This window comes from Oncorhynchus mykiss, chromosome 11 (assembly GCF_013265735.2).
Source record: "Oncorhynchus mykiss isolate Arlee chromosome 11, USDA_OmykA_1.1, whole genome shotgun sequence".
Taxonomy (NCBI): domain Eukaryota; kingdom Metazoa; phylum Chordata; class Actinopteri; order Salmoniformes; family Salmonidae; genus Oncorhynchus; species Oncorhynchus mykiss.
Genome location: NC_048575.1, coordinates 61,738,137 through 61,765,332, shown reverse-complemented (window position 1 = coordinate 61,765,332; position 27,196 = coordinate 61,738,137). Strand labels below are relative to the sequence as shown.

General features: G+C 42.6%; 2 protein-coding genes across 10 annotated transcripts in view; one reads left to right on the top strand and one right to left on the bottom strand.

Moving 5' to 3' along the window:
* Window positions 1–21,860, top strand: part of LOC110536167 (ceramide transfer protein) — a 41,505-nt gene extending 19,645 nt beyond the window's left edge. For 2 of the 3 annotated variants that reach the window (XM_021621764.2, XM_021621763.2), the window contains 15 exons: window positions 713–820; window positions 4,381–4,516; window positions 4,790–4,876; window positions 5,180–5,337; window positions 12,306–12,398; window positions 12,761–12,847; window positions 13,069–13,161; window positions 16,445–16,516; window positions 18,879–18,974; window positions 19,156–19,288; window positions 19,411–19,481; window positions 19,591–19,719; window positions 19,862–19,991; window positions 20,212–20,349; window positions 20,803–21,860. In XM_021621764.2, the coding sequence (XP_021477439.2) occupies window positions 713–820; window positions 4,381–4,516; window positions 4,790–4,876; window positions 5,180–5,337; window positions 12,306–12,398; window positions 12,761–12,847; window positions 13,069–13,161; window positions 16,445–16,516; window positions 18,879–18,974; window positions 19,156–19,288; window positions 19,411–19,481; window positions 19,591–19,719; window positions 19,862–19,991; window positions 20,212–20,339 (1,521 nt within the window). In that variant the 3' untranslated portion in view covers window positions 20,340–20,349; window positions 20,803–21,860. The remainder of the gene's footprint in view (window positions 1–712; window positions 821–4,380; window positions 4,517–4,789; window positions 4,877–5,179; window positions 5,338–12,305; window positions 12,399–12,760; window positions 12,848–13,068; window positions 13,162–16,444; window positions 16,517–18,878; window positions 18,975–19,155; window positions 19,289–19,410; window positions 19,482–19,590; window positions 19,720–19,861; window positions 19,992–20,211; window positions 20,350–20,802) is intronic. The other variant, XM_021621765.2, reaches the window with a different exon arrangement.
* A 130-nt stretch (window positions 21,861–21,990) lies between these two features.
* The window catches only part of LOC110536168 (phosphatidylinositol 4-phosphate 5-kinase type-1 beta), a 68,951-nt gene continuing 63,745 nt past the window's right edge, over window positions 21,991–27,196 (bottom strand). For all 7 annotated transcript variants that reach the window (XM_036936045.1, XM_036936041.1, XM_036936046.1 and 4 more), the window contains 2 exons: window positions 26,314–26,443; window positions 21,991–22,982 (listed from right to left, as the gene is read on the bottom strand). In XM_036936045.1, the coding sequence (XP_036791940.1) occupies window positions 22,980–22,982; window positions 26,314–26,443 (133 nt within the window). In that variant the 3' untranslated portion in view covers window positions 21,991–22,979. The remainder of the gene's footprint in view (window positions 22,983–26,313; window positions 26,444–27,196) is intronic.

The window sequence follows — 27,196 nt, the reverse complement described above, 5'->3', positions numbered from 1 at the left end:
TCCTATGGATACACACACACACAAGCCTGTTACATACTGAAGCTGTCTCCACCAGACAGGAATATTAGAAAATATTTTCCTTTACATAGCCTCTGTCCAGGCTTTCAGCAACATTAACTTTTATTGTGATTATAGCCTAATGGTGGTTATAGCTGGGGTTTTTATTGTAATTTTTTGCAAAGAAAAGTGGTTGGCCAATAGGGGTCGATACCATCCTATATCACAATGTTTTCTGAGTATATAATCATGATAGGACAAATGTTGACATCTCCATACCCAAGCATACAATGCACCGTACCAAGCCTCCTATAGGCCTCCAAACCTATTGGGTCACAAGCTGGTGTAGTCAGTGTCCTGTTCCCCCTTCAATAGATCCCATTGGACTAAAGGCCTTGTGCTTTCCTGTAGTAGACCTGTTTCTCAGGGTTTGATTCTGTATTTCACTGGCTGGGGGAATAATGTATTTCTTACTCTGGTGACTGGTTGAACACGTGTTCCCCAACTTCAGTCGTCAAGTACACCCAACAGCACACACTTTGTTGTCGCCCAGGAACAAACACATCTAATTCAACTTGTCACGGGCTTGATGATTAGTTAAAAAGTAGAATCAGGTGTGCTTTTCCGGGGCCACACAAAAGTATGTACTGTTGGGGGTGCGTGAAGACTGGAGTTGAGAACACTGGTCTAATGTATTCTCCCCCCACCCCTCCAGGCGGAGTCGGGGTATGGTTCAGAGTCCAGTCTGAGGCGTCATGGCTCCATGCTGTCTCTCACCTCTGCTGCCAGCGGCTTCTCTGCCACCTCCACTTCCTCCTTCAAGGTAAACCACCACAACACTGACAACAAATTTTCGGGGAAATTCCATGAATTTCCCAACCTGCGCATGCCTAAATAGTCATGTCCAAATGAATCCACATGTATAATTATCCTTAAGGTCTACATGTTGGAGTTCAGGCTTTATTTGAAAAGTTTAAGTCGGAAATTGTATGAATTATGTTAATTTAAGAGTAGCAAGCCAAGTCTCTGAAGGCTTTTCTGTCAATCATATTTCATGGCTTTTTCAAAGAGCTCACAGTGCTTGTTTCTCCACTCACAGCTGTCCCCCAGTGTTGGTTATGAAGATGTGATGTAAATGAAGCAGTATAGACCAAATTGAAGTGTTGTGAGTTTTGTTTGCGTGTTCTACAGTCTTGTAAAGATCGCCCGTCCCAGCCAACACCCCTATGTCACATCCAGAATGTTTTTTAGGAAAAGTTTTTCTAAAACATGCACATATCGGTCACAGCCTGTAAAGCTAACTTTTATCAAGGTTTTATATGGTCTATACATGCTTTATAACTCTTCATTGCCCGTATCCTTTTTCAGTGTTATGATATCCGTAATATCTATTTTAATCATTTAGCAGACGCTCTTTGTATCATGTCTTAGCTTGTGCATTCACCACATTTTGTGTGATTGTTTTGAGATGTAATCTTCAGACTTTTAGAAGCAATTATTAATATCTTGAAAATGATATGTTCCGTCTAGCTAATATTATCTTGGAAAATATGAACTGGAATGCATTTCTCATACATGGCAGTAATGTTGTAAAGGATAGAAAGATGAGAAGAGTGCTTATCAACAATCTGAACAGTCCTGGAGTGTCCTTTTCAAAAGAAAGCACCCCTAAATACACCATCTTAATTCAGTGTCCAGAAAAGTGGATTGACAGTATAGGCACATGTACAGTGCATTCGGAAAATATTCAGATCCCTTGACATTTTCCACATTTTGTTACGTTACAGCCTTATTGTAAAATTGATTCAATTGATTTTCCCCCTAATCAGCCCCTCCAGGATTTCGCAGGGGGAAAAAAGTGATTTCTGCAGCCAAAAATGCATGATTTTGCTGCAGCTATTCTGAAATTCTGTGATACATTTTGCAATTCAGTCATGGTGATCTGCCGCTGCTGTGGGAACTGTTCTGACATTCTCTTATGCTTTGCTGATTCGAAGTGACTGTTGATTGTTGACTTTCTCTAGTTTCCAAAAACATTTGGAAATTGTTTCGCACAGACGTTAACTGTTATTTTCGTTGGCAAATGAGCGATTAAAAAAAATAAAAAATAAAAAAAAATGATATTTTTTTGGATTGGGCCATTTCCACGGTAAAAGTGCGGGAATTGGTCAAAATTGCGAGCTCTCGCCTAATATGCGCTGATTGGTTGATTTTGCGATCGCGGAATCCTGGAGGGACTGCCCAATCTACACAAAATACCCCATAATGACAGAGCGAAAAACTGTTTTTTATCAAATTTAAAAACAAAAAACAGGTACTCGTTTACGTACGTACTCAGACCGAGGTGCATCCTGTTTCCATTGATCATCCTTGAGCTGTTTCTACAACTTGGAGTCCACCTGTGGTAAATTCAATTGATTGGACATGATTTGGAAAGGCACACACATGTCTATATAAGGTCCCACAGTTGACATGTCAGCACAAAAACCAAGCCATGAGGTCGAAGGAATTGTTCGTAGAGCTTCGAGACAGGATTGTGTCGAGGCACAGATCTGGGGAAGGGTACCAAAATATTGAAGGTCCCCAAATACAGTGGCCTCCATTATTCTTAAATTGAAGAAATTTGGAACCACCGAGACTCTTCCTAGAGCTGGCCGCCCAGACAAACTGAGCAAGTGGGGGAGAAGGGCCGTGGTCAGGGAGGAGACCAAGAACCCACCCCACCCTATGGTCTCTCTGACAGAGCTTCAGACTTCCTCTGTGGAGATGGGAGAACGTTCCAGACAGACAACCATCTCTGCAGCACTCCACCAATCAGGCCTTTATGGTAGAGTGGCCAGACAGAAGCCACTCCTCAGTAAAAGGCACATGACAGCCTTCTTGGAGTTTGTCTAAGTGTCCTTAGGTATCTTTTGATAATGATATTCTCTGTTCTGATGAAACTAAGATTGAACTATTTAGCCTGAATGCCAAGCGTTACATCTGGAGGGAACCTGGCACTATCCCTATGGTGACGCATGATAGGCCATGGTGGTGAAGTAAGTACAATATAGCAATTAAACACTGGAATGGTAGGTGTGCAGTAGATGAATGTGGAGAATGGTAGGAGAATCTTGCTGTGAGGATGTTTTTCAGGGACTGGGAGACTAGTCAGGATCGAGGGAAAGATGAACGGATCAAATTACAGAGATCCTTGATGAGAACCTGCTACAGAGCGCTCAGGTGTTCCGACTGGGGCAAAGGTTCACCTTACAACAGGACCACAACCCTAAGCACACAGCCAAAACATCGCAGGATTGGCTTCGACACAAGTCTCTGAATGTCCTTGAGTGGCTCAGCCAGTGCCCGGACTTGAACCTGATCAAACATTTCTGGAGAGACCTAAAAATAGCTGTGCAGCGTCGCTCCCCATCCAACCTGACAGAGCTTGAGAGGATCTGCAGAGAATGGGAGAAACTCCCAAATACAGGCGTGCAAAGCTTGTAGCGTCATACCCAAGAAGACTCAAGGTTGGAATAGCAGCCGAAGGTGCTTCAACAAAGTCCTGAGAAAATGGTCTGAATACTTATGTAAATTTGATATTTTTAAAAATAAACCAATTTTTGATTTGTCATTATGGGGTATTTTGTGTAGATTGAGGGGGGGGGGGACGGGGGGGGGACTATTTAATCAATTTTAAAATAAGGCTGTAACATAACAAAATGTGTCAAAAGTCAAGGGGTCTGAATACTTTTCAGACAGCACTGTATATGCAATAAATAGAATGTTAGAGTACTAATTGGCCTTGCATACTATTCAGGCTACCTGTAATTATGCAATATGCTTTCCACTGACCTTTTTAAAAACATTCCAAATGACTACAAATTTGTTATGATAGATTTTGATCTTTAAGCTTGGAATGTTTATTTCAGATTCTGTAACATACATAGCCGTCGTTTGTCATTCCCATAATTACTTCAGAGAGGACAGTCTTTTCAGTATTGTCGTTTTTGTGTACAGCCTTTCCTTCGAAATGGCTTTACATATTTTGACCTAAGAGTTACAAACTCACAACTTTTGCTAATATGTTCAGTCTCCCCAAAAAGCTTGTCCATTTCATGTAACCGCCATAACACTTTTTATTGGCTTAATTTCGCCAACGTGCCAGAAGTCTGCTTTCTTGGTATACACCGCCCATTTAAATAGTTATTTTGCATACGCAGGAATCGCTCCTGGACAATACAGCCCCTGGAAAGGTGTAGCTAGGCATTTTGTTTAATTCATTCATTACCAAGGGACAAACCTTAACTTGGTGCAGACGTCCCGTTGATTCCCAATGCATGATTGTTTAATTATGTTAAGATCTAACAGTGAACCCCTGTGTTTGTGTTGTTGGACCTGAAGGGCCACAGCCTGCCGGAGAAGCTGGCGGAGATGGAGACGTTCAGAGACATCCTCTGCAGACAGGTGGACACACTGCAGAAGTACTTTGATAGCTGCGCAGATGGCGTCTCCAAGGACGAGTTCCAGAGAGACAGAGGTAGACCTAATGTAGCTGGTTAACATGGAGGGAGAGGGACTGTGGACCCCAGGAAGAGTAGCTTCTGCAAAAGCTAATGGGGATCAAAATAAACAAATAAGCTAACATGGAGGGAGAGGGACAGTCAGAGGTACTGAAGAATACCTGGGAGGGGCTTTCTGTGGGTTTTACAGTTCCATATTGAACTGGCCATGTAAATTGTAATAACCACACTTGCCACAGAACATGGAATGGCAACCCTGGTAGATCAATGGAGTCTTGTCTCCTTTCCAGTGGTGGAGGAGGATGAAGACGACTTTCCCTCGAGCACACGGCCCGATGGCGACTGCCTTTACAACAACAACGGCAGCAAAGAGAAGCGTGAGGATCAGTGTGTAAATTCACACTTATACTATTACTAAAGTTGCTACTACTTGTAGCAATATGAGTGTTTGTGTCCTTGAGCAAGGAACTTGACCCCTAAAATAGCTCTAGGGGCGCTGCACTGTAGATAACACTGCGTTCCTCCCAAATGTGTGTTTGTGTTGAATGTGTGTTGTGGAAGCAGATCAGAAAACAAATCTTAGTTTCATCACCCCTGAAGCACAGTTATGTGTAGAATGGTGGCATGTGACATTGGAACCATGTCATCAAACTGTGTCATATGTCATCTCTCTCTCCCAGTGTTTCCCGCTGCTAATCCTAAGGGCATGAATGGGATCGACTTTAAGGGTGAGGCCATCACGTTTAAGGCCACTACAGCTGGGATCCTGTCCACCCTCTCCCACTGCATCGAACTCATGGTGAAGAGAGAAGACAGCTGGCAGAAGAGACTTGACAAGGTATGGCACTGCCCACTGCTGTAACAGCTCTTCTTTAGAGCTAAAGTCTTCTTTAGCTACCAACAGGGTCATTCGACCCCTCACCTCTCTCATGGGACACTTCCCCAGTCAGGTTGTTGCAGAAGAGAACGAGTTATCATTTTTAATCGAACATGGCTGGTAAAATAGAAGTGGACTGGTGTGTTTATGGTTTAAGCCAGTGAGAGGAGACAGTACACAACTCCTGGTTCAGCAGAGGTGTTGTCTAACCAGTGGTGGCAGATCCAGTCTAATGTGTGTGTGGAGGTGATTGGATCATCTGGTCACCTCAATGCCCCACTCTGCCTTAATTGGCTTTTAGTTTCATTATGCCGGACTGTTGTGTGTTTGGAAAGAATCTCCCTCAGGTAGTATGTCCAACAGTTGTGCAATAGGCATGTAAAACATTTAGAAACATTCAACTCTTCAGGGAAGATAACAGTGAGTTTGCATTCTATTAGAACTATTAAAACATGGCTAGATTGACATTCTTTCTGAAAGAACTTTGTAATTACAGCACTTGTTAAACACCTTTTCAAGACAATCCTGCTTTTGAAGGTAGAGGGCTCTTTTTGTTTTCATCATGTGAAATAAACCACACTTCATCTGCATTTCCGTAAAGTCACATTTGAATGGTTTAATTGTTTGAATGGTTTAGTGGTGATTTGAGTGGATTAAGAATTGAGAATGTACTTTGTAGATACTGCAGTCTGTAGGAATTCGCCTCCCTACCTTGCGTCAGACACATGACTAAGCTTCACATCCTTACTCTGCTCAGCTGTTGAAAACCAGTTCTTCCAAAAAAAAATTTCAAGGCAAGTTGCCCAACCCAAGAAAGGGAGGTAGGAGTAGCCTGCAGTTGGTTTCGACTACCAGCGTGGCTGGGTGTGTGTATCTTGAATGTAGCATATGTTGATCAGGGAGAGAGCGTCACAGGACAGGACACACACTCCAACACACAAACTGGAGTAAGTAATAGGATGACTGCTCGGACATCGTGGTACCTTCTGTCTTCCTGGAAGCCCTCGCTACACAAGAGGGCCGACATACTGAAATACGAAAGCCAGAGATGGATCCCACTACAGACTTGCAGCCGCTTCTTTACAGTACGTATTATAGTGTCGGTATTGGTTGAAGCGAATCATCTTGATTGGAGATACACCACACTCCCAGCCTCTCGTTATGAACTGTCCGGCCGTTACCAAGAACCACATACCAGAATTTTTAACAGGCTTGTTAGCAATTGAGCTTTAAGAGTATTTTCTGCGCCTACATAGCTTAACTTGTATCAGTCGGATTAAAACGAGACTAGTGTCCATAAAGTGAACATTGGACTTAAAAAATTGCGGATTGGCTATGTTTGTAGGCGCACCTGTTTTAATTTATTTATCGCTCTCACATGCTCATTTTCTGTCCCTTAAGAACCAACGATGTGCTATCTTTTTGTAGCATTTCTGACAATGCTAAAATTGGGACCAACAACTCGGTTGCTGCAGATCTAGCTAACACCAGGCACATGAGAAGCAAGACCAACCTTGATTTCCCTAAAATACTTTTCATAGCAGGTTAGGAGAGCATTTTCGCTAACCCTAACCCTTTCTTAACCTAATTATCCTACAGATACTGATAGGATCGAAAGAAAAGCAGCACTGCTCTTGGCTCAGCTCTCTCCATTCAAATCTTACCTTAACATTAGATACGGACAATGGTTCAGCTCCTAGAAAGAAATGATCAAATATTGAGGAAGCTTATTCTAATGCTTAGGGTATGCACTAAATTGAATATTTGTCACATTGCACACATTGTTAGGCCTACACTATGAAAATGGAACTCAATTGATTTTAATGTGATTGAAATACAGTATATAGGCCTATGTAGCCTACTGTATTTCTTTCAATGCAGTCATCTGTTTTCATTTGAAGCAGCGTTATATCCTTTGCTTCTTTATAACAATTGCAAAGACATTGGCAACTTTGTACTGTAGTCAACTTTGTTCTGAAGTTATCGGCAGTCACAGAGCAACAGATAAAATAAATGTTTGTTTAGCTGAGATCTTCTGTGTATAACTCCTTCAAGACGGTTGAAAAAGCATTCCTCTTGAAGCTATTTGAGAGAATGCCAAGAGTGAGCAAAGCTGTCATCAAGGCAAAGGGTGGCTACTTTGAATAATCTCAGATATAAAATATATTTTCATTTAACACTTTTTTTTGGGTTACTACATGATTCCATATGTGTTATTTCCTAGTTTTTATGTCTTCACTATTATTCTACAATGCAGAAAATAGTCTAAATAAACCCTGGAATGAGTAGGTGTCAACTTTTGACTGGCACTGCATATACCCTTCAAATTAGTGGATTCAGCTATTTCAGCCACACCCGTTGCTGACAGGTGTATAAAATCGAGCACACAGCCATGCTACTCGGCGCTCTCGCTCTGTGAGCTTGTGTGGCCTACCACTTTGTGGTTGAGCCGGTGTTGCTCCTAAATGTTTCTACTTTACAAGAACAGCACTTACAGTTGACCTGGGCAGCTCTAACAGGGCAGACATTTGTCAAACTGACTTGTTGGAAAGGTCGCATCCTGTGATGGTGCCATGTTGAAAGTCATTGAGCTCTTCTGAACGGGCCATTCTACTGCCTATGTTTCTCTATGGAGATTGCATGGCGGTGTACTCAATTTTATACACCTGTCAGCAACAGGTGTTGCTGAAATTCCCGGATCCACTCATTTGAAGGGGTGTCAACATACTTTTGGCCATGTAGTGTTGCTACTGTAGTAGGTCAAAGCTGTGTCCTGGAAAACCTTAGTAGAGCATGTGTGGAGTAGGCATTGTGGTGATCATGTGAATTTCCTTCTGCTTCAGACCAATGGCTACTTCTCACTTAGCTTTTTTCTTTAATAGGCCTAGGTCTCAGAGATGGCTGCTTCCAACACACCACAGCAGATTGGAATACGCTCTTAATGGAAACCAAAACTGACTGTTGTATCCCAGTTTTCGCCTTCCCTCCTTTTTTCTAGTCAATATTTGGACTTGTATTTGGATCAATTTCCACTATGTTGTAGTTTTTTGATAATAGGGTTTAGTCACTAGTTTGACAGATCTGTTAGTTGGAATTTGAGTTGGTTTCGAGTTGGAGATTATCCTAATCCAAAGGTGTACTGTCTTTCTATCCTTAGTCATTACAATTGTAATGGACCTGTGGTAGAGATGTAGGCAGCAGCACCGTTCTGTAGTGTCCTGTTCCATCTTGTAAAAGTTTGTTTTTAATCCTGTGTGACATTTTAATCTGCTTCATGTTGTTATTGGAATTCTGTGTCTTTTTGAAGTAGGTGTGCCTACTGTTCCGTTTAGTGTTTGTTGTGGATTTCATTGTGCGAAGCGGCACTTCGTTCTCTTTGTACTTTGTGACAGCCCTCAAGCCAGTCAGCCAGGTTTAGTGCACCTAAGTGGGGCATCATGAGCAAGGAAGCACCTCCCTCCTGCTACTGGAAGACAAGTCTTAGAGGATGCCAGACAAAGGCCAGCCTCATTTGTCTTGAGTCAGTTTAATTACCTCTGGTGGAGCATGAGACTGGAATTTAAACTATTTTGAGCAGTGTCTCCTAGCATAGAATACTGCATAGAATACTGCATAGAATACTGCATAGAATACTGCATAGAATACTGCATAGAATCGGCTTGCCTTTTTCCTCCAAACATAACGATGGTCATTATGGCCAAACAGTTATATTTTTGTTTCATCAGATCAGAGGACATTTGTTCAAAAAGTACGATCTTTATCCCCATGTGCAGTTGCAAACTGTGGTCTGTCTTTTTTATGGAGGTTTTGGAGCAGTGTGTTCTACCTTGCAGAGCGGCCTTTCAGGTGATGTCGATATAAGACTTGTTTTGCTGTGGATATAGATACTTTTGTACCTGTTTCCTTCAGCATCTTCACAAGGTCCTTTGCTGCTGTTCTGGGATTGATTTGCACCTTTCACACCAAAGTATGCTCATCTCTAGGAGACAGAGCGCGTCTTCTTCCTGAGCAGTATGATGGCTGCGTGGTCCCATGGTGTTTATATTTGCTTTATACTTGCATACGTATTGTTTGTACAGATGAACGTGGTACCTTCAGGCATTTGGAAATTGCTCCCAATGATGAACCAGACTTGTGGAGGACTACAATTGTTTTTCTGATGTCTTGGCTGATTTCTTTTGATTTTCCCATGATGTCAAGCAAATAGGCACTGAGTTTGAAAGTAGGCCTTGAAATACATTCACAGATACACCTCCAACTGACTCAAATGCTGTCAATTAGCCAATCAGAAGCTTCTAAAGCCATTACATAATTTTCTGGAATTTTCCAAGCTGTTTAATGGCACAGTCACCTCAGTGTATGTAAACTTCTGACCCACTGGAATTGTGATACAGTGAAATAATCTATCTGTTAACAATTGTTGGAAAAATGACTTGTCATGCAAAGTAGATTTCCTAACCGACTTGCCAGAACTATAGTTTGTTAACAATACATTTGTGGAGTGGTTGAAAAACGAGTTTTAATGACTCCAACCTAAGTGTATGTAAACTTCCGATTTCAACTGTATGTACAGTGGGGCAAAAAAGTATTTAGTCAGCCACCAATTGTGCAAGTTCTCCCACTTAAAAAGATGAGAGGCCTGTAATTTATCATCATAGGTACACTTCAACTATGACAGACAAAATGAGAAAAAAAATCCAGAAAATCACATTGTAGGATTTTTTAATGAATTTATTTGCAAATTATGGTGGGAAATAAGTATTTGGTCAATAACAAAAGTTTATCTCAGTACAGAGGTCAAATGTTTTCTGTAAGTCTTCACAAGGTTTTCACACACTGTTGCTGGTATTTTGGCCCATTCCTCCATGCAGATCTCCTCTAGAGCCATGATGTTTTGGGGCTGTTGCTGGGCAACACAGACTTTCAACTCCCTCCAAAGATTTTCTATGGGGTTGAGATATGGAGACTGGCTAGGCCACTCCAGGACCTTGAAATGCTTCTTACGAAGCCACTCCTTTGTTGCCCGGGCGGTGTGTTTGGGGTCATTGTCATGCTGAAAGACCCAGCCACGTTTCATCTTCAATGCCCTTGCTGATGGAAGGAGGTTTTCACTCAATATCTCATGATACATGGCCCCATTCATTCTTTCCTTTACACGGATCAGTTGTACTGGTCCCTTTGCAGAAAAACAGCTCCAGAGCATGATGTTTCCACCCCCATGCTTCACAGTAGGTATGGTGTTCTTTGGATGCAACTCAGCATTATTTGTCCTCCAAACACGACGAGTTGAGTTACCATTTTGGTTTCATCTTACCATATGACATTCTCCCAATCTTCTTCTGGATCATCCAAATGCTCTCTAGCGAACTTCAGACGGGCCTGGACATGTACTGGCTTAAGCAGAGGGACACGTCTGGCACTGCAGGATTTGAGTCCCTGGCGGCGTAGTGTTACTGATGGTAGGCTTTGTTACTTTGGTCCCAGTTCTCTGCAGGTCATTCACTAGGTCTCTCTGTGTGGTTCTGGGATTTTTGCTCACCGTTCTTGTGATCATTTTGACCCCACGGGGTGAGATCTTGCGTGGAGCCCCAGATCGAGGGAGATTTTCAGTGCTCTTGTATGTCTTCCATTTCCTAATATTTTCTCCCACAGTTGATTTATTCAAACTAAGCTGCTTACCTATTGCAGATTCAGTCTTCCTAGCCTGGTGCAGGTCTACAATTTTGTTTCTGGTGTCCTTTGACAGCTCTTTGGTCTTGGCCATAGTGGAGTTTGGAGTGTGACTGTTTGAGGTTGCGGACAGGTGTCTTTTATACTGTTAACAAGTTCAAACAGGTGCCATTAATACAGGTAACGAGTGGAGCACAGAGGAGCCTCTTAAAGAAGAAGTTACAGGTCTGTGATAGCCAGAAATCTGGCTTGTTTGTAGGTGACCAAATACTTATTTTCCGCCATAATTTGCAAAAAAATTAATTAAAAATCCTACAATGTGATTTTATTTATTTTTTCTCATTTTGTCTGTCATAGTTGAAGTGTACCTATGATGAAAATTACAGGCCTCATCTTTTTAAGTGGGAGAACTTGCACAATGGATTGCTGACTAAATACTTTTTTGCCCCACCGTGTGTGTGTGTGTGATCATTTTTTACTTTTTACCCTTCGCTGCAACTCCCGTACGGACTCGGGAGAGGCAAAGGTCGAGAGCCATGCGTCCTCCGAATCACGACCCTGCCAAGCCGCATTGCTTCATGACACACTGCTCGCTTAACCCGGAAGCCAGCTGCACCAATGTGTTGGAGGAAACACCGTACACCTGGCGACCGTGTCAGCATGCACTCTACCCTGCGACACAGCCCGGGATCGAACCAGGATCTGTAGTAACGTTTCAAGGACTGCGATGGAGTGCCTTAGAACAAATGTATAAATCTAACAGAAGACTCGTCAGGGTCTGCAGCCTCGCTCACCATCATGACTACATTACGTTTAAACTGATGGAGGAACAGATGTCCAGGAAGAGCGAACAGAGAGAAACAGGCGAGTGAGGACTGATACGGGATGCGGCAGGCTGATTACTGCTGCCACATGATATGCTCATGAAAGTCAAGTGGACATTATTGGACCAGCGGATATGAGACTAGTAGCTGTTGCTTAAAGTCAACTGAATATCTTAATTTTTTTTGAAGACTTAACGTTTTATAACAGGATCCAGAAGGTTCTTTTAGATCGGTTTGGCTGAAAAATGTGGTAGCATAATATGAAACGGCGCCATGATTTTTGAAAAAGCATCATGACGTTTTTGTACCGTGTTTCCAGTATACTGTTGCAACACTTTGAGAGTTAGATTTGAGATGGCGATTTATTTTACCACAAGCGTATAGACTCTTCATGAACAATATTCCTTCCAGTTGACCCATTGACTGTGTGTTCAGGAGCTGGAGAAGAGGAGGAGGGTGGAGGATGCCTACAAGTCGGCCTTGAGTGAACTGAAGAAGAAATCTCACTATGGAGGCCCCGACTACGAGGTAAGAGTTCTAACCTTTCAAACTGCCAAAACTGTCCTGACACTTCCACCTGTAGTGACGATGAATACTGCAACCAATCCACATGAGTTATCATAGGTATCTGACTTAGTAATGACTCAGGAAGTGACACGAGACAAGAATGCTAAATATTTATTTCCACTTGCTTATAAGGATAGATACTATAAAATTGACATTATAGCTCATGGTTATGCCATTGTATTAGTCATAGTGGGTATATACCAGTCAGATTGCGGGACATTGATTCCTGTTGCATGACATTGATTTGGCTACTAGTTTGTACATCGTGGAAACAGTACATCTGTCGTAATGAGTTGTACCTTGTCATGGTGTTGTTTCTACAGGAGGGTCCTAATAGCCTCATAAAGGAGGATGAGTTCTTTGATGCGGTGGAAGCTGCCCTGGACAGACAAGACAAGATAGAGGAGCAGGTACGTTACTATTTTACTCTGCTCGCTAGTTCCCACCTGCCGGCATTCTGTATAGATGTGAAACGTCTGTGTGGCGGATTTTCCTTCCTTGCATAACAAAGAGAACATGTCCTTTCCTTTCAGATCTAGAATCTAGATATTAGACCTACAGGTGTGATCGTTTTGGGATTACACAACTGAGTGTATTGTGAGAATAATTAGAGTTGTCTGTACGTTCTCAGTGTCAGTCAGACAAGGTGAGGAAACCCAGACTGACCCCAGTTCCTCCTGGAGACACATACTCCACCATCGGAACCCACCGCTTTGCCGAACAGGTACACACACAAACATAGGGTTGTGACGATTATTAAAATTCGGGTGACAAATATTTGTCATTTATATAGGCTGGGTTTCTGAATAACACTTTGTAACATCGGCTGATGTTAAAAGGGCTTTATAAATCAATTTGATGGATGTACAGTGCATTCGGAAAGTATTCAGACCCCTTGACTTTTTCAAAATTGTTACAACCTTATTCTAAAATGGATTAAATTGTTTTTTCCCCTTATCAATCTACACACAATACCTCATAATGACAAAGCAAAAACAGGTTTTTAGATATTTAAAAAAATATTACATTTACATAAGTATTCAGACCCTTTACTCAGTACTTTGTTGAAGCACCTTTGTCAGCGATTACAGCCTCAAGTCTTCTTGGGTATGATGCTACAACTTGGCACACCTGTATTTGTGGAGTTTCTCCCATTCTTCTCTGCAGATCCTCTCAAGCTCTGTCAGGTTGGATGGGGAGCGTATCTGCACAGCTATTTTTAGGTCTCCAGAGATGTTCGCTATCGGGTTCAAGTCCGGGCTCTGGCTGGGCCACTCAAAGACATTCAGAGACTTGTCCTGAAGCCACTCCTGCGTTGTCTTGGCTGTATGCTTAGGGTTGTTGTCCTGTTGGAAGGTGAACCTTCGGCCCAGTCTGAGGTCCTGAGTGCTCTGGAGCAGGTTTTCATCAAGGATCTCTTTGTCCTTTGCTTTGTTTATTGTTATCTTTCCCTCGATCCTGACTATTCTCCCAGTCCCTGTCTCTGAAAAACATCCCCACAGCATGATGCTGCCATCACCATGGGAGGGTGCCAGGTTTCCTCCAGACGTGACACTTGGCATTCAGGCCAAAGAGTTCAATCTTGGCCTCATCAGACCGGAGACTCTTGTTTCTCATGGGCTGTCATGTGCCTTTTACTGAAGAGTGGCTTCCGTCTGGCCACTCTACCACAAAGGCCTGATTTGGTAGAGTCCTTCAGAGGTGGTTGTCCTGGGAGGTTCTCCCATCTCCACAGAGGAACTCTGGAGCTCTGTCAGAGTGACCATCGGGTTCTAGGTCACCTCCCTGACCAATGCCCTTCTTCCCCGATTGCTCAGTTTGGCTGGGTGGCCAGCTCTAGGAAGAGTCTTGGTGGTTCCAAACTTCTTCCATTTAAGATTGATAGAGGTCAGTCTGTTCTTGGGGATCTGTGCCTCAACACAATCCTGTCTTTGAGCTCTACGGACAATTCCTTTGACCTCATGGCTTGGTTTTTGCTCTGACATGCACGGTGAAATGTGGGACCTTTATATAGACAGGTGTGAGCCTTTCCAAATCATGTCCAATCAATTGAATTGACCACAGATGGACTCCAATCAAGATGTAGAAACACCTCATGGATGATCTATGGAAACAGGATGCACCTGAGCTCAATTTCGAGTCTCATAACAAATAGTCTGAATACTTATGTAAATAAGGTATTATTATCTTTTATTTTAAACTAACATTTAAACTAACTAACATTAAGCTAACATTTTTAAACTGTTTTTGCTTTGTCATTAGGGGGTATTGTGTGTAGATTGAGAAATGTTTTATTTAATTAATGTTAGAATAAGGTTGTAACTAGGAAAGTCAAGGTGTCTGAATACATTCCCAATGCAATGTAAATGGCCACGGTTATTTTCATAATTGTTATTATTGTAGATTGTTGATATTATATATATTTTTTGCCTCTGAAAATGACCTACTACATAATGAATACAACAGTTTTGGTAACCCCCCTTGTCTTAATAACAAATGATTTTGACCACTTAACTTTTGGAAATGAGTTTTTCCTCCGGACAATCATTTTACGAGCAGAATGCCAATCAACTTTACTCACTTCATGTAAAAATAGACTGCTGTTGGGTGAACCAATATCTACTAAGATACAAAGTTGAATCGCCCCTTCTCCTGAAATGAATGTATACTGAACCAAAATATAAATGCAACATGAAGGTTTCATGGGCTCCCGAGTGGCGCAGTGGTCTAAGACCCTGCATCTCAGTGCAAGAGGTGTCACTACAGTCCCTGGTTCGAATCCAGGCTGTATCAAATCTGGCTGTGACCACAAATTAGCCCAGCTTCGACCATCATTGTAAATTAGTATTTGTTCTTAACTGCCTAGTTAGTGAGAATTTCTCCTTTACCAAGATAATCCAGCCACTGGACAGCTGTGGCATATCAAGAAGCTGATTTCTCAAGTTGAGGAACCGTGCAATTGGCATGCTGACATCGTCTTCACCTAACTGCAGTTCGGCGCCGTAACCGACTTCTGTGGACAAATGCTCACCTTCGATGGCCACTGGCATGCTGGAGAAGTGTACTCTTCAAGGATGAATCCCAGTTTCAACTGTACCGTTCCACAGGCCAAAATCAACGGCCTGATCAACTCTATGCAAAGGAGATCTGTCGTGCTGCATGAGGCAAATGGTGGTCACTGGTTTTCCCGATCCACGGCCCTAACTTTAAAAAAAATGATATGTGACCAACAGATGCATGTCTGTATTCCCAGTCATGTGAAATCCATAGATTAGGGCCTAATTTATTTCAATTGACTGATTTCCTTATGTGAACATAAAGACACCACCATAAAACAACCTGTCAGGAGTGCAGAGACACACGCACGCAAGAGAGCAAGTAGATCAGCAAGAATACCCATGTTGTAGAGTCCCAAACCAACACACACACACACACACATGATCTCAGGTGTCTCTTATGTAGCCTACAGATGAGATCAGAAGGCTCCAATAGTACTGGCAGGTTTGTTACAGTGAAACAGCTTCATAGTGAGAGGAAAGGATTTTAGAGACAAACCATAACAACTGAACTTCTATTGGAGTTTTGATACATGCTGACTATGGCATGTGTTGTATATATCGGTGACAGTCATATTTACGTGTGTGTAGGTAGAGCTGTCAATTATTGTATAACCGATAATTATGGATGACAACTGAACTACTGAGAAAAAAAATACAGTAAACGCTACATGCAACAATTTCACTGAGTTACAGTGATCTCTCGTAATGATTTAGTCTGTTTGATTTGCGTAATCCCTTTCATGTAGTGAAGGGTGGTAATCCCTCTCTGCTAGTCTTTCATGTGTGGTGGCATGCCTGGTCTCATTCCCTGGATGTTTCTCTACCTTTCCCCTCTTTCACTCACCTGTTATTTCTCTTTCTCTCTCCGTTTGTCCTCTCTCTCCCCCTATCTCACCCCACCCCCCACCCCACACACTCTTTCTCCCCTCCTCCCCCTCTGCTGCATAGCCCCATAGCTACTTTTCCCTGTTCTCCGCCGCGCTTGTCAGTGCCTCAGATGTTCACAGATTCAGCATGCAGGTACTGTATGTGTTGAGAACAGAGTGCCACCTGCCTCCTGGGAATGCACATTACACTGCACTCTACTGGCTGAGACTGACTGCATGTGAATGACTAGGAACTGTAATACATACATTGATCTTGGCTGTGTTCACCTTCTTCCACGCTATCTGATGACCTGTCCTATACCCATTGTGTCGTTCCATCTCTTTCTGATGCACTCGTGTTCCCTCCCTCCGAAACCTGTCTTTACACTGTCCAGAGCTGCCTTGAATGGATCCATTTTCAACAACATTCCACTTGCAAAATCATTAGGAGTTGAATTTATCAATGCACACAGTTAGGCAAGCTGAGCTACAAGGCCGCTTAGATACAATAATTAAATAAAATTATGTAGATTTAACTATAGACCTTTTTTGGAACGTAAACAAACTAATTTAGAATGCGCGGCCCCACTATACATCCTGCTAGCTAGCTGCCCCAGAGAACTCAACATGTAAAAAAACGGAAACGGTTTTACATGTAGCTTAGTGTATGGAGAAGTCCCATACACTGACTAAGCTACATGTAGCTTAGTGTATGGAGAAGTCCCATACACTGACTAAGCTACATGTAAGCCCAATTTCTCGAGTGGCACAGCAGTCTAAGGCACTTCATCTCAGTGCTAGAGGGGTCACGACAGGCCCTGGTTCGATCCCAGGCTGTATCACATCCGGTTGTCCCATAGGGTGCGCACAATTGGCTCAGCGTCGTCCGGGTTAGGGGAAGGTTTGGCCGGGGTAATGCACAACTCATTCACAATAATACTCAGAAGTAGGTAGACATTTAGTCTTTCACAGTGTCAAATATGTAGGTAGGCATAGTAAGAAACTCAGTTTATTTGTTCTGAATATACAATATGAGTTTACATAGCACAATTAAATAGTAGCCATACAATACATGGAATCCTTGAACAGTGGTGCAATTGAGACATCTTGTGACAATAACATGGAGGGAATAGATACTTTATTGTCCATTGCTTATAATGGGAAATGTACCTTCTGCTTTTCCCAACACCCTGCATTGTAGCACCCCTGGGTGAAGAGCAATTGTGGGGGGGTAAATTGTTTCAATGGTATTGAAAAACCATCCTGGCTATTCCATATGTTATATATGGCATACTGCCCAAGCCAATTAGCTCGTTACTGGCTAGCTAGCTACAGATGTAGTTTCCTGTTGCACAAAGTTGGCTTTTTGGGTGGCATGGACAGCTTTTAACAGAATAGACCGCTATTGCTAGGCCGTAAGACACTGAGTGAAAAGTCAAATGTAGCCAGACCTTCATTGCAGTGATCAACGCACGTTGTCCTGTTTGGAAAAAACAGCACAGGACTAGCTACCCACCCCTAGTAGCTAGCTAGCTAAACTTTTTCTTCTTGTTTTAGCTTTCCGGCAGACTAAACGCTTTGTAGCGTATTGCTGACTTTCACAGGTTGGAGTGTGAATTACACATTTGGGACAGGGGAATTTTATTTTTTATGTAACCTTTAACTAGGTAAGAACAAATTCTTATTTACAATGGCGGGAAGTGGAGCTTGCTACAACCACTGGCTATAACTTGATGGCGCTCTCTACAATCAAAACAAAAAAACGGGTGGTCAGGGGCCGAGATTCAATAATCAACAGTTCTAGAATTTGTGTCAGTGGTCTAAGGAACGGCATCGAAGTGCTAGTTGTGCCTCTAGAGATCCTGGTTCGAGTCCAGGCTCTGTCGCAGCCGACCGGGAGACCCATTGGGCGCCGTACAATTGGCCCAGCGTCGTCCTGTCGCAGGCCGGGCTCATGCATGCTGACACAGTTGCCAGATGTACGGAGTTTCTTCTTCTGACACGTTGGTGCGGCTGGCTTCCCGGGTTAAGCGGGCATTGTGTCAAGAAGCAGTGGCTGGGTTGTGTTTCGTAGGACGCACGGCTCTCGACCTTCGCCTCTCCCGAGTCCATACGGAGTTGCAGCGATGGGGCAAGACTGTAAATACCAACTCAATATCATGAAATTGGGGAGAAAAAGGGGCAAAAAAAACAAATGGCCGTGTTTCCTTGAGGAGCTATGTGCCAGTATTCAGTTAGCCACAGCATTAAAAAGAGTAAAGCTGAGACCAGGCCCCTGGTCACCATCCATTGTTTGGTCTGAGCTGACCTCAGCAGATGCTGCAATGCATGACTGGATTCCTGTTGTAACCTCTTTCTCTGCATGAGCAGGCATGGACCCCAGTGTACTGAATATACTGTACCTTACATTCTCCCTGACAGTGATGCTCTGTCTCCTAATAACAGCCTGTAGTACAGACTGTTACAGTAAAATACAGTGACTCAAGGCCCTGCTACATGTGATGTGTCTGTGTCAGGTGGAGGAGGTGGTCCAGAATCACATGACATACTCCCTGCAGGACATGGGTGGAGACGCCAACTGGCAGCTGGTAGTGGAGGAGGGTGAGATGAAGGTGAGGATGAGGATATAGACGACCATAACTAGATACTACAGTAGACACACTGTCCCCTGCATGCCTAGTATTGAAGACTATACCTACAGTGATGAGTTTAACACGCTCTGCTCACTCACACTGTAAACGGGTCCAATATGGGTCTATAATGGCTAATGCATGTGACTGTCTGCTATCTCAGGTGTACAGGAGAGAGGTGGAGGAGAACGGCATCGTCCTGGACCCTCTGAAGGCCACCCATGCAGTGAAGGGTGTGACAGGACACGAGTTATGCCACTACTTCTGGGACACGGACGTACGCAACGACTGGGAGAGTGAGTCTATCGTCATCAGATTCTTTTTAGACTAGAGTCATCATTTTATTTTGTTACTTTGCACACAATCAATGTCTTGAATTGTTGTTGATTTGTCTAGTCTTGGTCTGTTTCTCTTCCAGCCACTATTGAAAACTTCAACGTGGTGGAGACGCTCTCAGACAATGCTGTTATAGTCTACCAGACACACAAGGTAATCATACCTCTGGAGTTCAGGCTCACCCTAGTGTGTCAGGCTCTTGTACATGTGGGTTGTCTAAAGACTCGTCATGTTTGACTGACAGCCAATGGTTGTGTTTCAGAGAGTATGGCCAGCCTCTCAGAGGGACGTTCTCTACCTATCCGCTATCAGGAAGATCCTGGCAACCAATGAAAGTGACCCAGACACGTGGCTGGTCTGCAACTTCTCTGTGGATCATAACAACGCTCAGGTGAGTTCCACAGACACAAAGGGCTTATTGCCATACATGCTCTTAATATATGATGGCATAGAGCTAGGGATCAATGTTGAATTGGAAGGGGGGGGATGGCTACTGCTCTCTTACCTTCTCATCAATTCCTTTCTTTCTGTAGCCCACCAACCGGTGTGTCCGTGCGAAAATCAACGTGGCCATGATCTGCCAGACCCTTGTGAGCCCTCCAGAGGGCAACAAAGAGATCAGCAGGGACAACATCCTCTGTAAGATCACCTACGTGGCCAACGGTGAGTACAGCAACCCAAGTTCTTTCAGGTCCCTTCATATGAGCCTGGTCAAGTTTATCCACCTACATTTTTTTTCTTCTCCTGTTTTCTTCTGTTACCTATTGGACCATGTACAAATACAAGCTGCTTTATGGAAGTTAAATGTTGATTAATGGTTTGGTATAGGGATTTTATCACACCGTGTAATATATATAGTGACTGAGTGGTTGTTTTTCCCTAGTGAATCCTGGAGGCTGGGCCCCTGCCTCAGTCCTCAGAGCTGTGGCCAAGAGGGAGTACCCCAAGTTCCTCAAACGCTTCACCGGCTACGTCCAGGAGAAGACCAGTGGGAAACCCATCCTCTTTTAAACCTCTACAGGTAGCAGCGAACTCAAACCCACTCTAAAAGGCTCTGCATATGCAATGGCCGTACAGCATTTACTGCGATACGGCCTCTGTAGAAGTCAGGGCATTCATACTTATTGTGCTTCGCAGATCTGTTGTCAAGGAAGTTTGTTTATACAGGACCTACCATCACCCAATCATGTCAATGTGGAGCTATACGAAGCCTTCGGCATTGTTACATGAATTGGGAAGTGCACAACATCACTGTACGGAGCTCGATTTGGCCTCTGGAGGCTCTGCAATTGGGTCACAGCCTCCATACGCCGCCTCCAGACAGCATTGCTGGATCAAGCCTAAAGACATCTATATAGACAATAAATATTTAATTACACTCTACCACACAAGTACAGTTGTTAAATCAGATCAATGTTGAGGATCATTGTGAGTTTTGTTATTTTTGGTAACTTTCCATCTCCTTTTCTCTCAGGCGGGAACACATTTAATCCTGAAGAGACATGGCTACATTTATGATCATTCAAGGGGCTCCCACAGACTACATTACCCATTAATCCGTCTACCAGAATGGCTCCAAACTATATAACCCATGATGAAATATCTGTATCAAATGACTAGAAACTGGTTTAGGGCTTTATTCTACCAGTAGTTGCTAGCCACCTGAGACAAAAACAACCAAACTGTCCATGTATTTGTATATAAATTCAAGAATTTCTATGGCAATATTTTGAATCAATTGAACCAATTATTTGCTTTTTGTAAATTTGTTTTGTACATTTCCAATTATACTTTGTTTGCATTAACCACTGTTTTCATGCTGCTAATTTTACTACAAAAAGAATGCAAGTAGACAGACGGAGAGTAGTGTGTTGAGTTTGGCTAGCCTTCGTCTTGTCCTCTCCTAGTGACGACCTGCCCTGGAGTCTAAAGCTTTGTACACCATTATACAGTAGCTGTAAAGGATCGTACGGAGACATTAGTTTACCAGTGTATGTAAAGTAAAGGATGTTGGCAAACTGGAATTGGAAGAACTACATAACTCGCCTGTTTTCAAAGTAAGGTGACCTTTATGACAACCAACTGAATGTATGGATGTCATTTGTTGAATGTACCTACCACAGCATTGGGTGTTCAAATGGACCTCTTCATTCGCTTCAACGGCTGAGGAGATGGGGTGGCCATATTTTTTCACATCCCTCGTTAACCTGTCATGCCTTAAACACCAGGATGAGCCCTGGAAGAAGTCTGTTACAGTATCATACGACCAGAGACACTACACTGGGGTCAGCATTTCACAGGATTTCTTACCTCATTTTTGTCAGAATCCTCCACTCAGCTTGAGGGGTCATAGAATCCATGGGGAAACAACATTGCCATGATGATCAGAGGAGTGACATCAGCTGAAGAATGCATTAAGCCTTTAATTTTGTCTGAGGAATTGACACGCTTTGTATATTTCTGTTGTACGTCTGAAGTGTTATCATTTGGGCAATGTTCTGTAAATTAAAATTGTTACGCTACACAAATGAAGACTTACATTTCTACTTAGTCATTACTCTGCAGTTGTTTTTACATGAGGGAAATGGAGAGTACTGTTTTTTTTTTTTTTTAAACAAAGCATCGATTGCAACTGATATTCAAGATTTTTTGGGAAAAGAAACAAGTGGAACGCATTTTATTTATAGGATTCTTCACATTCAGTGATTAAAATATTTATCTTCAGCAAACTATATATAATCATAGATCTGACACATTCTGTCTAAAATGGAGGCAAACTACAGGTTAGTTAACAATAGAGGACACACTCGTTCTTCAGTATCAAAGGATATCCTGAGAAATCTTCAGTTGACACCCCTCCCTATAAAATTTGTTTCTGTGCATCAAAAAAAATCTACCATTGTACTTATGACATACATAGGTGTGCATATTCCACTAATCCAACGTTCGTCAAGGAAAAATAGTTATTACAATCATAACTAACATCCAAAGTGCCATTTTGACAGGGGCGAGTGTATATCGCCATCCTCTTCAATGAAGCTAAAAATCCAAGAAGATTGACCGGATCTCCTCTCAGGTCGACAGCAGCCTTCAAACTGCTCCTTTCATCCTGTCTGATTGGAATGAATAGCAATGTGTTGGTTGGTTTGGTACCTTCAACATACCAGCCAATGAGTCTTTAGCTTGGTCTTGGCTTGGTGGTTTCAGAATGAATATAATATCTGTTCTTTTAACAGCATGAGTCGAGGCTCATCCATGTTTTCCATGTCACTGTTACACTTCTGCAATGGCCAAGATGTCACTAAATGTTTATTATCCAACCAGCTACTATGAAGAAAGTGTAATAACTTCTAGTCAGCAGGAAAATGAAAACATTCAAATTAATGTATATCTTCTATATATGCTTTTCTTTATAGGCCATGAGGGACTTCACTGACATGCTCTAACATCACTTGGTAAGGTCTGACATGTAATTCCATTTGTGTCTTGTTTTAGTTCATCAGCCTATCAGGTGTGAGCATCCCAGTCCTTTGTGTTTGGCAATAGTGGATTTAGCAGCGCTGGGGGTGGAGTCAAAGGAGCCCTGTCCAATGGAGTGTAGCGATTGTCAAGACGATTGACAAAATCGTAGTACTCTGTAAGCCTCCCCTTTCACTGAAACAGAAGAGTGCAGTGTAAGTAAATACTATAAATACAGGTTATTATATCCATTTGACAGATCTGCTCCTACAGGGGTGTGCTAGTCAGAGCCCTATGGGCCCCTGGTCAAAAGTAGTGCACTTTATAGCAGACTTTTATTTTAAATTATTTATTTGATTGTATTTTATCAGGGAGTCATATAGAGACCAAGGTGTATTTTACAGATGAGCCCTGAATTATTATTGAAAAACAATTCGATCCATTTTAGAATAAGGCTGCAACGTAAAAAAAAATATGGATAAAGTCAAGGGGTCTGAATACTTTGATGTTCTGTATGTTTAAAATCAGACTTATTTGTATGTGCTCTAGAGAACAACATATACATAGTACTGAATGCAGGTAAAACTAATTTCAGGTCAAAAAAGTGTTTCTGTAATACAATAAAGGCAGACGGTAGAGCCTGGTCAACCGTGGAGGCGATAGCATACACAACAGTATCATCAGCATACAGTACAAGTGCAGGTTCCAATTTCTTACAGACAAGATATTGTTAATGTAAACAGAAAGTACAGGACCCAGAATCAACCCCTTTCGTAATATCCAGGAAACCTGATTTAACACCATCAGTAGATACACATTGAGTTATATCTGTCAAGTCATTTTTAAACCAGTTACATGCAGCCTGGTCGAGGCCAATTTGAGGAAAGCCTCTTAATTAGTAGTGAGTGATCAATAGTATCGAAAGCCTTTGACAGGTCAATGAAAAGGGCATCACAATGTTGCCTTTTATACATACAGTTAACCACAACATTTATAACTAGGGACCTGGTCTGAAACCTGACTGATGTACATTTAGAATACATTTCTAAGATAAGAAAGAAAGCTGAGAATGAATCAAGGATTGTAATATCTTAGTTGGCAAGAAAGTTTAGAAATAGGGTGATAATCATTTAACCTTTATTTAAGGAGGAGTACCTGGGCCGCCTTCCAAACCTTGGGAATAGTACCAGATATAATCATCAGGTTAAACATATGGGTTAATGATTCAGCAATCAGGGGGGCAGAGAGCTGCAGCAACAATGGATCAAGTATATCAGCCCCAGTGGATTTTTTTTTCTCCATCAATCCAGGCATCTTGCACATCACAGGTAGTAAATTGTTGAAATGAAAACAAAGATTCACTAGAAGTTGACGGGTTAACCATCGAGGCAGCTAGAGGCTGGCAGAGGGAAGAGCAGTCGATTGACTGAACAGGGTCAACTACACCACCGTTTCTCTCAAATAAAAAGCCTGCCGAGATTAAAAGTATCACTTATCCCATTCTTCTCAGTTATGATGCCAGAGTCAGACAAAACTTGCTTAGGCAGGGAAGAACAGGAATTTGAACACTTCAGGGCATTTACTGTTTTCCAAAATGTAGAAGGATCACCACCTGAGTCAGAGAGAGCTTTAAAAATAGTTTGATTTAGCTTTTTTTTAAATCGAGATAGTACAACTGTTTCTCAATTGTCTGAAAGATTGCCAGTCCACCTTGATTTGGCCCAAGTCTGATTTATCATCTGAATTAGCTCAGATAAATCAGGAGAAACACCAAGAACACTAAGGTAACCTGCCTATAACTACTGATCCGTAGCACTCACGTCTTTAGCCATGAAGTGCTTTGAAAGGCTGGTCATTGCTCACATCAACACCATTATCCTAGAAACACTAGACCTACTCCAATTTGCATACCGCCCCAACAGATGATGCAATTTCTATTGCACTCAACACTGCCCTTTCCCACCTGGACAAAAGGAACACCTATTTGAGAATGCAATTCATTGACTACAGCTCAGCATTCAACACCATAGTGCCCTCAAAACTCATCAGTAAGCTAAGGACCTTGGGACTAAACACCTCCCTCTGCAACTGGATCCTGACGGGCTGTCCCCAGGTGGTAAGACTAGGTAACAACATATCCGCCACGCTGATCCTCAACAAGGGGGCCCCTCAGGGGTGCGTGCTCAGTCCCCTCCTGACTGCATGGCCAGGCACAACTCCAACACCATCATCAAGTTTGCTGATGACAACAGTGGTAGGCCTGATCACCGACAATGATGAGACAGCCTATAGAGAGGAGGTCAGAGACCTGGCCGTGTGGTGCCAGGACAACTACCTCTACCACATCCTCTACCTCAACGTGATCAAGACAAACGACATGATTTTGGACTACAGGAAAAGGAGGACCGAGCACGCCCCCATTCTCATCGACAGGGCTGTTGTGGAGCAAGTTGAGCGCTTCAAGTTCCTTGGTGTCCACATCACCAACAAACTATCATGGTCCAAACACATTAAGACAGTCGTGAGGAGGGAACGACAACACCTATTCCCCCTCAGGAGACTGAAAAGATTTGGCATTGGTCCTCAAAAGGTTCTACAGCTGCACCATCGAGAGCACCAGAGAGAACAGTCTGTTTACTCTGCTACCCCACTGCAAGCGGTACCGGAGCGCCATGTCTAGGTCCAAAAGGCTTCTTAACAGCTTCTACCCCCAAGCCATAAGACTCCTGAACAGCTAATAAACGAGCTACTCAGACAATTTGCATTGCCTTCCACCTTTTACACTGCTGCTACACTCTGTTTATTATTTATGCATGGTCCCTTTAACTCTACCTACATTTACATATTACCTCAACTAACCCCCTGTAAATAGCCTCACTATTGTTATTTTACTGCTGCTGTTTAATTATTTGATCTATTTATTACTTACCACTTATTTTTCTTAAAAAGGCATTGTTGGCTAAGGGCTCGTAAGTAAGCATTTCACTGTAAGGTGTATTCGGCACATGTGACAAATACAATTTGATTTGATTTGAAAACCAAGGGTTTCACCTACATTATCTTTGACTCTGAATTGATTAAAAGGGGTGTGTTTATCTGCCAGATGAATAAATATGGAGGATACATTTTCTAGAGCCCACTCAGGGTCAGGAATACAGGAGACCGTGGCTAAATCAGAGTAGAACATGTCATGTTGGGGCGGCAGGTAGCCTAGTGGTTAGAACCTAAAGGTTACAAGATCGAATCCCTGAGCTGACAAGGTAAAAATCTGTCATTCTGCCCCTGAACAAGGCAGTTAACCCACTGTTCCTAGGCCTTCATTGAAAATAATAATTTGTTCTTAACTGACTTGCCTAGTTAAATAAAGGTTTAAAAAAAAACAAAAAAAAACTGGAGCAGAAACATTTTAAAAAGTTATCTTCTTATCGGAAATAGGGTGTTGAGCAGAGCCCTATGGGCCCTGGTCAAAAGTAGTGCATTATGTAGGGAATAGGGTGTAATTTGGGACCAGTGAGTGAATACTCACTAAGTAGACATCGAGCACTGAGCCATCATCCCGGTCCATGTCCACCTCTACGTCCATGGTGCTCTGCTCTGAAGTCAGACAGATGGCGCTGTCCTGCAGGGTGAATGTTGAGCTGGACGCCATTTCATCTCTGAGGGGAAACAGGAGAACAAGAAACACACATAAGTAGATATACAAACAAGAGTCCCAAATGGCACCCTATTCCCTACATAGCTCCCTTCTTTTGACCATAGTGCAAGATTAACTGCATAGCAAATCAAAGAATCCAACATGAAAATGACAGCCAGGTGAAACCCCCTTCAGGGAAACAGAGGAAAACCTGTGTGTCTGGTGTCTGGCTATAGACTAGAGGTCTCTCTAGGGGAAGTTAATGTCTAAGAACTTACAAACAGGATAAGTTCATTTAAGTAAGGGAATTCTGGGACATTATGTTTTATGTGGAACTCCTTTACTGGGTTATGGACCTCTAAAAAGAGTCCCAAATAATCAGGGAAAATAAACGTCCTTTAAAACACAGCATCACGTGAACAGCAGGGGGCACTGGGGGCTGGTGTACATCTGAAACAGGCCATTTCCTTGATGCATGTCAGCTGACTCCTGACTTTGCTTAAATTCAGGAATGTGTTTACCATTTTATGGCATGTTATTGCCTACCCCTCTTAAAGGTGACATGCAGGCACACACACACCTCAGAAAAGGGATTATGTACATACATAGAAAAAGTCACCCTGTCAGAAAATTACACTCTCTCTTCTAACAATGTCTCTTAATCAGACCTTCTGAAAGCCTTGAGTCAAATATTCATGAAACACATTGATAGACAAATTTAGGGCAACAGACAGCCTGAGAAGGGAACAAGACCAGGCAGGCATCACAATGGAGA